Source organism: Apus apus, chromosome 1 (genome assembly GCF_020740795.1).
Source record: "Apus apus isolate bApuApu2 chromosome 1, bApuApu2.pri.cur, whole genome shotgun sequence".
Taxonomy (NCBI): Eukaryota; Metazoa; Chordata; class Aves; order Apodiformes; family Apodidae; genus Apus; species Apus apus.
Genome location: NC_067282.1, coordinates 73,632,628 through 73,644,724, shown reverse-complemented (window position 1 = coordinate 73,644,724; position 12,097 = coordinate 73,632,628). Strand labels below are relative to the sequence as shown.

General features: G+C 36.8%; 1 protein-coding gene across 8 annotated transcripts in view; it reads right to left on the bottom strand.

The window, feature by feature from the left end:
* Positions 1–1,897: 1,897 nt before the first annotated feature.
* The window catches only part of TBC1D23 (TBC1 domain family member 23), a 35,903-nt gene continuing 25,703 nt past the window's right edge, over positions 1,898–12,097 (bottom strand). For 4 of the 8 annotated variants that reach the window (XM_051608064.1, XM_051608068.1, XM_051608062.1 and 1 more), the window contains 4 exons: positions 8,953–9,041; positions 5,845–5,980; positions 4,845–5,039; positions 1,898–3,606 (listed from right to left, as the gene is read on the bottom strand). In XM_051608064.1, the coding sequence (XP_051464024.1) occupies positions 3,525–3,606; positions 4,845–5,039; positions 5,845–5,980; positions 8,953–9,041 (502 nt within the window). In that variant the 3' untranslated portion in view covers positions 1,898–3,524. Of the gene's footprint in view, positions 3,607–4,844; positions 5,040–5,844; positions 5,984–8,952; positions 9,042–12,097 lie in introns of all 8 variants that reach the window. The other 4 variants (XM_051608063.1, XM_051608061.1, XM_051608066.1 and 1 more) reach the window with 2 other exon arrangements.

Here is a 12,097-nt window from a genome sequence, read left to right as displayed (position 1 = left end):
GAAGTGCACAACCACCCCTAAATGCACAACCATTGCTTGCAGAAGTCACAAACATTTATTAACAGAAAAACTTTTCAATCTGTCCCTTGGAGCAGTAAAGGGAACAGCTCATCTCAAAACGACCAAGCCAAAGGAAGGCAGAATTACCAACAGTGGGCAACTGCAGATGAGGAGGGGATGCAGCAGCTCTTCAGCAGGCCTCCCTCCCTTTTACACCATGTGGTGGCAGACTGGACATATATAAACTTGGGGTTTTTTTGAGTAGCATACCTTGCAGGGCTCCAGGTGCAAAGAATAGCTGTCTTCTGAATTCACACGAGGTTTGGGGTAGAGCACAAAGTAAGAAAGAGAGTAAGTAGTGAAGCAGTATCATTCCTGCAGGGCAAAAAGCACAGAACTCCACCGTTTCCCATGGTTCAGACAGATAAAGTGTATTTTTCAAGTTTCAAAACAAAAAGATCTGAAAGCACTAAATACAAAAGAACAGGTTACACACTATCACCCCCCCTTCTTGCTCAAAAGCTGAAAACTTTTCAGCCATTTAATAGACTACACTTATATTGAAAAAGGTTATTTGACAGTATCAAAAGTTTTGAAACCACAGCTAAAACGTAGCTAGAAGGAAGAGTTATATACACTGCTGAGACCCACATGTAACGTCCACCAGGAACTAAACTGAAAGGACAGCAAGTAATTTGTACTTAGATCTGGAGGAAGCAATATATATAAAATCACATCTCCACAGTCAGAGTGTTCTGGGTGTGAAATACACGTAAAGTTTTGTACAAATTCAAGTAAAGATCAGAACCTAAAAGAAAGTGAGACAGCTGAAGAGCCATCAGTGAGCACAGAAGCACTGACCTGGGCTGTGAAACACAAAGGTAAGAGCTTCCATTTGGCAGGAAAGCTTACTCTGTGTGTTTCTTGGCTGCTACAGGCCTAATTTCTATTGCCAAAATAAATAAAAATTAAAACCCCAGCAACACTGCAGCTGTCATATTCAACAATACAGACAGCAGTGCATGCAAAATAAAATGAGAGCCTGCAAACCTCTGGCAAATAATAAATATTTGAAGATGAAAGGAACCTGTAGGAGCATACTATTTTGATTCTTCTTTTAAGAAATTGTCATGCCAGTACAATTTCTGCTTTATAATACAAGTTTTGTAACAAACACAGTAACTACAGGCATGTACACTATGAGTCAAATGTAGCATTTAAATTGTGGGTAGAGATGCATAAACACCACTGAAATTATTCACAGTTTGGACTCAGCCTTGTAACATAAGGCGTCTTTGATAACTTGCACATTGCCTGAAAAATGACAAACAGCCTCTTAAGGGCTTGGATTATACATTTCTGCACAGAAGATATGTAAGAACTGACTTACTGGAGCTTTACATACTGTAGATCTAAAAGATCTGTATTTGTTGTCTTCATAGAGAAGCACACACTGTACCCACTCTCCATAAATAATACTCAAAACCACCTGTTTAACTTGGTGTGCTTTTCACAATTCTGCCCCACCCCCCCAGTGACTAAGAGAAATGTGTTGCATTATTTTGTCAACATTTTCATAATATAAAAATATGATGCTGAGAAGTCTGGAATTCATGCACAGACTCTTTCTTGTATAATTTCACCATTTGTTAACTCATTTTGACCTTTCTACAAATGCTCACTATGGCTCACACAAATATTTAATGAAATTAGTCTAAGCCTAAATTCCAAAATACTTGCATTATGATGTCTCCAGCAGTAGCTTCCTATGATCCATAATCAACTTCTTTATCTCAAAAAATCAAATTCAACTCCATTGACAAATACCTTTAGGAAAAACTGTTAATCTATTGAGAGAATTCACACAGAATGCAACTAAATGCTTTCTGACAGGAAGTTATGTTCAAATTGGACTGGTTTATTTACAACTGTAGTTTATAAACAGTAACACAAACATTTTTACATGAAAAAAATCTCATTGCTGAAGTAGGCACAGAGTCCGAGACTCTTCAGGGTATTTTCAGAAGGGAGTAGGAAGAGGAAAATGTAATACAACAGCTGCTGGGCAAAACTATAAATACATGAGCATTGGCCCAGGTGCAATTTCATGCAAATATCTTCAACAGTTCAAGTTCTATTGGTGTTTACTACAGTGAAAAAAAAATAGAAAGGAATTAGTTCCAGAATTAAGGTGCCCTAGCTTGATTCCTAGTAAAATAACTTAGAATAACTGTTTCTTATAAAGGTCAGTTTAATTTATTTTACCTCCTGATGAGGTACCAATTAAGAGGTTTTGATTCAAATACTCAGAAGACTTCACACAGCAAAGCTAACCCCTATTGTCTTTTATTTCACAGTTTTTGGTAATTTCCACAACAGTCTTATGAAGATGCTCTGCCGAGGCCTGTACTGAGCTTTTTAACAAGAGAACTGTTCTTGAAACAAGTGGAGAGCTGCTGATAAACAATCACAGAGTTGCCATCTTTCAAACATGGAACTAATTTAGAAGATGTTTATTAAAAGAACATAAACAAATGCTTGAAATGATAAGGCAACACATAATGAATACATTTATCACAGGTATATAGCACTTGAATCTCTTAACTTTGTGTGCAGTAGTTTTCTTGCTGAGCACACCTCTGACCAGCATATAACCACTTCTGTGCCAAACAGAAGGTTTTTAGAGGTCTAATTATCTTAGACATTTTGTTCTGAGGAGCAAGGCAACTCGTTTTCAACTGTCATATTCTATTTTGAAGCATTAAATTCAACTTCAATGCACATGCCCACCTTTACAGGAGAAACAGCCTCAACCTATGAAATTTAAAATTTTGCATAATTAAAAAAATCACAACCCTGTAATAAAAGCTTATTGTGCACAGTTCATTTTGGTATTTACCACCAATTCCAACTTTTTAACCTAGTAGCAGTTAAGATTTTCTAAAAAAAGTTAATTTTACAAAATGCTTGTATTTTTTCCATTTATCTGCAGCCCAAGCTGGACTTGACCATTTTCAATGAGAAGGAACCAGTATTTCCAACATTTTTATCTGCTCTGCTGATAACCCTAAGTCCTTGATACTACCCAGTAGGTAAAAATCAAATTTATGGACTGTAGACAATAGAGTCATTTTACTTTCACAGGATAGTAATTTAAAAATAATTGTTTTCAATTTTTTCTCCATATCTGGCAGAGCTTCATTACTTGAACGTAGCAAATGCAAACCCAGCTGCATCTTATCTTGCAAAGATGCAGATCCCTCACATTAAGGCTGCACTGAAAATTAAGCAAACTGACCTTTATAATAAACGTTTATTACAAACAAACAAAGTCATAAAAAAATTTAAAATCCTGTTTAGAAATGGATAATAATTTACCCTATCTTAAGCCTGCTACTCAGGCACTCCCAACAGCAAACAGAAAAATTCTCTTAAGTTAGTATTGAGTTGGGAAACAGTTTGTGTCCACATACAGTATCTTGGCTGCTTCTTCTTTAGAAACTTCTCTACAAAGTCTTTAGTTATTAACTCTCCAAGGCATCCAATACTTTCATTATCTGTTGTTTTATGGCTTTGGTAGCATCACCTGCGTTTGGAATCAAATACCTTTAAAAAAAAAAAAAAAAATTAGAAAAGCCATCATTAATTCACCATAACAATTCTGAGTATCAATTCCATAATTTTTGTTTTGATTTTTTTCCCTGACATGAAATAGGAGGAAGAGAATATATTAAAATGAAAAACAACTAAGAAAACAACATTTATTTCCTGTTTATACTATGGAATGGTTTCCGTTTGTGAACTTGGAACAGTTGAGGAGTACTTCACAGGCCTTTCCTGGAAAGGAAAAGTTCTTCATTATTTGATAATGGTATAGATCAGGCAGTTCAAGATCTCCAGAGACAGCACTGTCTGACTGGGCACAGCAGTTGTGGGGTTTTTAGTTGTTTTGCTTTTTTTTTTTTTTTTTAATTCCTATAGAGAGCTCCAGGTGATTTATTTATGATCCTTTCTTTTCTGGATTTGCTCCAGCCAGCAAGGTGGTGAAGTCATTCAACAAGCAGCAAAGCTCTCAGCAACATTTTTATTTATCTTTGTCTGACCTGCTACCAAACTAATTTCATTCTAAGCAGCCAACAGGCATAGAACAACTCTCCTAGTCAGCTGGGAAACTTATCCCTGACTTCTCGTGAAAACAGAGCACCTACTGCACATAGTTCTCTCCAAGGAAGAGGATGAGAAAATGTCCAACTGTTGTCAGCAGCTTTCTTAAAACAGTGCCAAGAATCAACAGGCTACAGTAGTGGACAAAAGCCTAGTGCATCCATCTGACTTCCTCCCAGACTTCAGCATACAAAAGCTGAGCATGGCAATACCTAACTTTCAGGAACCAGGTTTCAGGGATTCAGTTTTGAGGTCAGACTTCTGGACATCTTGTACAACGCACAGGAAGAGTTAGCTATCCCAAAAAAGACAAGACAGAAGACAGACCACTCCCTTAAATGCTACCCTTCACAAATCCATACTTTATTCTGCAGACAGTTGTCCAACTAATTTGCATTTAAGACATTACAAAAATGAAAAAGTTGCACACATCCCATCCCCAACAACTGTCATTGCAGACTATGGAGTTCCTCTCTGCTGGGTCTTGTAAACTCTCCTTGTTCTGCTGGCAGATCTGTTTTCTAGCTCACATCCAAATGATTTATTCCTAAGTAAAAAATACTACTTTTGAACTCAGTTCTGGGAATTTTGGGATTCTGATTACAGCATGATCCTGATTTCCAGTTGACAGCATTCTGTATCCCATTACTACTTAGCATCTTGCTACTGAGATGGCTTACCTTTCAACTGCCAAAATTTCTATGCCTGAAGTATTGCTGTTTCCATACTTAAAGGTGATCAGTTCTGGGTGTTTCTTCTTGGATGTGATTTTGACAACAGAGTTGAGTGCCTGTCGAGACTGTATGTAAGCCAGTCCCTTTCGTGATGGAATCTCTCTCAAACAGTACATATGAGTTGCCGTCACTAGGAGATGACTTTAAGGAAAAGAAAAATACAAATTAAATTTGCTAATGAACTAAGTATCAGCCATTTAGAAAGCTAAACTCTACAAATAAGTTACATGGAGAGAGCTAGATAAAACAGTCCATAAATGTAAGAAACAGTGTTAATATTTCTAAAATCTGTAATTTAGAAAGGTGTACAAAATACTTCAGATTTGCCTTGAGTACTGTATCATAGCCATTTTGAAAACACACATGGCATCCTCAACAGCATATAAACCCAGAGTGGGCAGTTAACATCACCTCAACACGACTGCCATGAGTGCTATTAACAAAGATCACAACCACCAGCAATGTGGTTAGGGCACACTCAGAGTAGGGAAATTGCTGCACCCTCTCTCTTTCACCCTTCAATCATACCCTAACCCCATCCCTACATCTATAGAGCAACAGCTCTCCAAGTGGAGCATCAGACCTAAATTGAAAGGATGTGCTGGTACTCCATGATTGTCCATCACTGTACAAGCACTGACGTGGAGATGCAGACCTGCCAGCTCAGTTCAAGACCTACTTTTGCCTTCTTCATGGAAGGAAAGAATGTTCAACTAGTGGTGCAAATACATCAGTTGAGTTCCAACTCAGTTTAAGAAACCAAACTATGACAGATTACTCATCATACACCATGGAAAACAAATCTAATGGAAGAATAATAATAAAAGACAAGAAAAGACCATGATGTAAGAGAAAACCCATCATAATCTTCTGTTCAAATTCAACAGCATTTGTACTCTTTAAGGAAGCCAAAGATTTTCATCAAGCTTACAACTAATTCCAGTACCTGGGAAACATATGTCCATTTTCTTTTACTTCTTTACAGGGGAAGTTATACTTCACATCAGGTTTATTTATCCATGTTTGGATGTTGACAACCTCTTTTCGATCATCATCTGACATTGAGGAGCTATCAATTTCATCTACTTTGAAGGGAGGGAGTAAAAAAAAAAAAGAAAAAATTTAAAAAATATTTTCCAACAACATTTGACAACTTTTCAACTCACCTAAACCCACAGTAGTTACACTGGTTCAAACCAAGGTCCAATCTAACCATGAAGTTTAGAGTTCAGAGGGAAGAAAGAAAAAAGCATTCTCTCATTTAATTCTCTCTCAGCAGACAACTATTTTCAGCTAAGGGGATTTATTAGACTGGTCTGATTTGTCCATTGAGTAAAGTTTAATAAATTTCTTTTATACAGACTTGTCAGTCTCTACATGAAGCCATGTTAATTTTTTGCATCTACAACACCAATGGCAAGAAACAGAAAACATGTCAGCTACATTCCAGGAAAGCCTCCTCTGTGGCTTCTAGTTTTTTGTACAAGAAGAAATAAACTTCTGTTTAAGCACTTTCCAAGTCAGGTATTATTTTTGTGAGCTACTTTTTCTCCCTTAAATTGCCTATTTCACACACAGAATAAAAGTTCTAATATTCAGTTATGCCTATTGGTAAGCAATTTAGCCTCTTTCCTCACCCTTCTTATCCCTCTGAGCCTCCTCCTGGTTTCTGAGGTAGAGGATCAATGCACACAATATCCAATGTGTGGGTGAACCACAGGTTTATACAGTGACATAATAACCTCTGTTTCATTCTCTGTTCCTTTGGTTATAATTCCTAGTGTTTTTATTTGTTTTTCTGACTGCTAATGAGCACTTACATTTTATAAACCTACTGCTGTGGGACACAGCCAAATCAGGCTACCATTTTGGATCTGAAACTAGAACTGTATTTTTCCATGTCTTCCTTGCCTCACATTAATTCATATTGAATTTTATGTGCCATTTTATTGCCCAGTCACTCAGGCTAGCAACAGACTCCTTTAGTTCTTCAGTCTGTCCTTATAACCTTGAACAAGCTTGGATCATTAGCAAAAATCATTGCCTTCAGGTTCACCTCCTTTTCTAAGGGCATTTAGGAACATACTCAAAACCAAGATCTTCAGCACAGACCTCTGTGAAACACCCGAAATTCCTGCAAGTGTTATCTCTTTGTTGCAAAATACCATTTTTATGTCTAAATATGGTGATTATTTTTAGCTAGTAATTTGGTGTTACACTAGAAGAATTCAAGCAGTCTAAAAGAATTAACTATATTAAATCCATAGAAATTACTCCCAGAAATTCAGGATGCCTGGAGAGGTGTTAGAAGTCCCATCCCTGGGAGCATTCAAGGCCAGGTTGAACAGGGCTCTGAGCAACCTGATCTAGTTGAAGACGCTGCTGCTTGCTGCAGGGGAGTTGGACTAGATGACCTTGAAAGGCCCCTTCCAACCCAAACCTTTCAATGTTTCTATATAACTTCAAAGGACACCACTTTACAGCACCTTGGAAAAGGTTTTGAAAAGGTTTTCACTGAAAAATGCATTCTGAATTGAAAGCAATGGAACAAAATCCACTCTCATTTCACAGAATCACAGAATGGTCATCTGGCTCAACTGTCCTACTCAAGCAGGGCCACCTAGAGCAGATTGCAATTATTATAGCTGATAGCAATTATTTGCTACAAAAAACCCCAAAACACTAAAACTTCACAGAAACAGGTCCACTTTTTTGAATTTTTTTGTACCAAAATAACCTGTATTTCACCTAATATGTGTTGGCTTTGCTTATTCAAATTGTTGCAGAGATCCTGCTTACTTGCTAAGTCTAATAATGCATTTAAAGGCAAGTGTAAATAGAAAATAGCAAACAATCATTACTGAAAATATGTTCTAGACAGTTCTTCTTTGAGGACCTGGTTTTCTGAAACCACAAACTTTGCCAAACCCTATTATGGATGCGCACGGAACTGTGCAAACTTAATTACATGGCATTTCGAGAAGTATCTTGTTAGCGTTAAATCTTCTGCCTGGTATGTCATTTTGCTCCTTCCCAATTCTTAGAGCAGACAAACAATGATCAATGATCAAGATTCCTAAATTATTTAGTTTGCAGGTCAAAGACTCTTAGTATAGTTATTTGGTTTTCACATAGAAGCCAAGTATGCCTTTTGGTCACAGAATGGTTACTTGTGTGATGATAATGGCTGGGAACAAGCTAACGTTACCAGAACAAAACTAGGACAGAAGTCAGTCTGCACCATTCTGATGTTAGCACTGGTCTCAAAAGACCAATAATAATAATAATAATAATAATAATAATAATAATAATAATAATAATAATAATAATAATAATAATAATAATAATAATAATAATAATAATAATAATAATAATAATAAAAAAATAATAAAAAAAAACCAAAAGGCAACTTTGTGAAAAGTGTGGTGTTTCAGTTTTGCCTGTAATTTTTCAACTGGAAAAAAAAATAAATTAAAATTGCATGCTTTTTCTTCTCCATGCATATCAAGAGATGAATCAATAGATTCACTGCTAATAGGCAAAGTCCAAAACACTGGAGAGGCGTGCACACATTAGCCACCTTAAGCCTAGCTCCAACCCTACTTTCAGAAATTCAGGCTGTCACATTAACTACCAATACTAAAGAGTCAACCTGAAGCCTATCAGCCAAACTAGATCCTTTACATTTTGCTTACAATCATAATAGAGGTACAACTGCAGGTTTACACATACAATAGCAATGTTAAAAAAAAAACAACAACTTTACTACAAAAAAAACAAGTTTGTGCGAGCGATCCACTAAATCCATCTATTTCCATTTCTTTCTGTTGGCTGTTTGGTGCCTACCACAAATATTTTCATTTAGTCTACTGCTATGTATTTGAAGAGAGTGGTCATTTCCTGGTTGGTCCTAGTAGCACACACCATTAATGATAATAGTTATAAAGATCAACCTTGTAAGACAAAGGAGTAAAATACACTCATATGATTTAGCAAGCTTAATAATTTTGTCTAAATAAGCTCATCTAGGTAAGAGGAAAATAATCTACTGTACCAGTATCATATTCTTCTTCATCCCCGATGCTGAATACTGGTTTCACACCCCGGTAGGGTTTTCCTACTCTGTCACTGCTGCTGACATGTCTGTTGGCAATGAAAAGGGCAGGAGAGAACATGGGATAGGAGAAGAAAAGTAACTTTCAAACTGATGACTGTATGACTCTTACAATAACATATTAGCAAAATGTAAACACAACTGTGCAACTTGAGGAGGACAAGAGAACTTCATGAAGCTGCCCGCAAGGAAGCTGTGACTGACCCATCAAGCAATTTGGTTAGTGAAAGCATGTATTCAGTTAGGTGGCAAGGTGGACTGTTGTAACAAATAAAGTAAACAAGAAATACTTCTTTGTTGCAAAAAGAACTTCTGGTCACCTTTTCAAATGACAAAATACATTACAGACCTGAAAACAGACAAGATGCTATGAAGTCTCTAGAATGAAACTTAAATATTTCTGGACAGCCAGGGCAGCTTTACAAGGATGCCCAGTTAGGATGAAGTAAAAAATGAATACTAGTAGCTAACATATTTGGAAGCTCATTTTTTATGGTTAATTCCTCAAAAAATAACAAAATACCTTAAGCACTTCAAAGTGAGGTTATTATAAATCATCCACCCTTTCCACTACTTTCTCCAGCATGAGCAAAACCCTGAAGTCTTTGGTCAAGTAATTCCTACTGTTAGAATTCCAGCATCACTGGGATTTCTGCATAGACATTGACTTCAAAATCACATTTAAATCTGCTTCTACAGATCGTATTAGATAACACAAACACACACATTTGAGTCTTAATGTTGCAAATCCTGAGATATTTTAAAGCTCCAGCTGAGACTGCTGTGATTACACGATTAAAGCTATAATTTTAAAATTTCTGACCCTCAGCTGCTGAGAATACCTGAAAATTATGAAAAAACCTAAAGGTTCAGAAAGCCACAAAATCACTAATCGATGGAAAATAAACAATTCATGATTTTAGCCTTTATAACTGACAACACGTCGTAGTTTAAAAAAAACAAAACCAAAACAACACCCTAAAACCCAGTCCCTTCTCCCACTTCAGGTTCTATGAGCTCCCTCCCCATAATGCTTATTTCCTATAAACCCTGATTCCTGTTTACATGTATTCAAAAATTCCAGTTTACATGCTACTGTAGAACCAAGTTGGAGAGGCAACCTCTTCAGTAATATACAGATGAATGCTAGTACTTATGTATACCTGAAAGTATATTTGAAAAATATATATATTATAAAAAGATAAAAACATAACATATATAACATATAAAAAGAAACCTAAATTTTCTGTGGCTAGAATTTATTACTGTAGACAAAACAAGGAAATGTTTAATAGGAAAAGAAGCAGAAATGCATTCTACAATGAAACAAAAAAACCCAACAAACAAAAACATGCTCATTAGTGTTTAAGACAATAAGCATCAATGACACTGACAATTTAAGAGGGCAGTGCTTCTATATGGAGGCTTTTGTAAATATGCTTTAGTAATACATAACCAATTGAGTAAGAAGCACATTTAATTAGTATCAAATTGAATTACAAAGGGAATATTTAAGACAAGATCTCATTGCTGTTTATAGACCAAAGTTAGCCAAGACAAGAGAAAGTAAAAAGATACTTTATAGAAACCTGGTAACACCTTAAACTAGATAAGGATTTCCTTAAACCTGTTTGCATGGAAGACCATAATTACATTGTTAGAAACTGCAATTCCCTTTAGTGGCAAACCTGCAAAATGAAATATATTGGTGATAAATTGAATCACCAGTTGGATCTAATAGGATGGATGGGAAAAGAATGCCATTCCAGGTTTTGAAGAGCTGCAAATTTAAGAGATCCAGTGATCAACAGTCTGAGCAAATGTAGTATTGCATCTTCTCAATGAAAGAAGATAAGCAATATGAGTGAAAGGAGCAAGTAAAGTAACTGAAGTATAATCTCAGTATATCAAAACTTGATGGTTACAAACACAGGTTCAAATGTCTTTCAGCTATGGAACACAGTCTCTAATTGTTCTAAGTTGGAATTTTAACACTTTCTTATAATATTCTAAAAAATGGTCAACAAGATGTGGGGAAAACTTCCCATGATCTTAAGGATTTCTAAATTAACAAAATGTATTATGTGCTAGTGGGATACTCCCAGCATGTTTTTAAAAATAATACTGGTTAACATGCCTAATGGTTTTGCTCACGCAACACCATCCTGCAATGCTTACAGGTAAATCCTATCTCAAATTATGTGCAAACTACTTGAAAGAATTGGTCCAAAACTCTTGAAAACCCAAACATCATTTTAAGTCTTCACTAATTCTTCCAACACCCATCTTCATGCTTCTCATGAACCTGTCTGACGAACCTGATCTCCTCTTATAACCTGATCACCTGACTATTGGATGAGGGAAAGGCTGTGGATATTGTCTATCTGGACCTCCAAAAAGCACTTAACACGGTTCCCCATAGAACTCTCATAAAAAAACTGGCTGCTCATGGCCTGGATGAACATATGATCTGTTGGATCAAGCACTGGCTGGACAGGCAGGCCCAAAGAGTGGTGGTCAATGGAGTCAAATCCAGCTGGTGGCCAGTCACAAGTGGTGTTCCTCAGAACTCAGTGTTGGGACCATTTCTGTTTAACATCTTTATTGATGATATTGATAAGGACATAGAGTGTACTATCAGTAAGGGAGGGGTTATTGGATGTAGATGATCTTTAAGGTCCATTCCGACCCAAACCATTCTATGATGATTCTTTGAGACTGTGAATCAGAACTCTTCCAGTTACGTAAAACTACTAGGGATTTTTGCAGTTGCATTGTTGAGTTACTAAAATAATTCAGATGGGAAGGAACCTCTGGAGGTGTCTAATCCAGCCCTGTGCTAAAAGCGCTGTATGGACTTGTCCCCCTGTACTCAGCACTGGTGAGGCCACACCTAGAGTGCTGCGTCCAGTTTTGGGCACCTCAATTCAAGAGAGACCTCGAGGTGCTGGAGCGAGTACAGAGGAGGGCAATGAAGCTGGTGAAGGGCCTAGAGAATAAATCTTATGAAGAACGCTTGAAGGAGCTGGGAATGTTTAGTTTGAGAAAGAGGAAGCTGAGGGGAGACCTGCTCAGTCTCTACAAC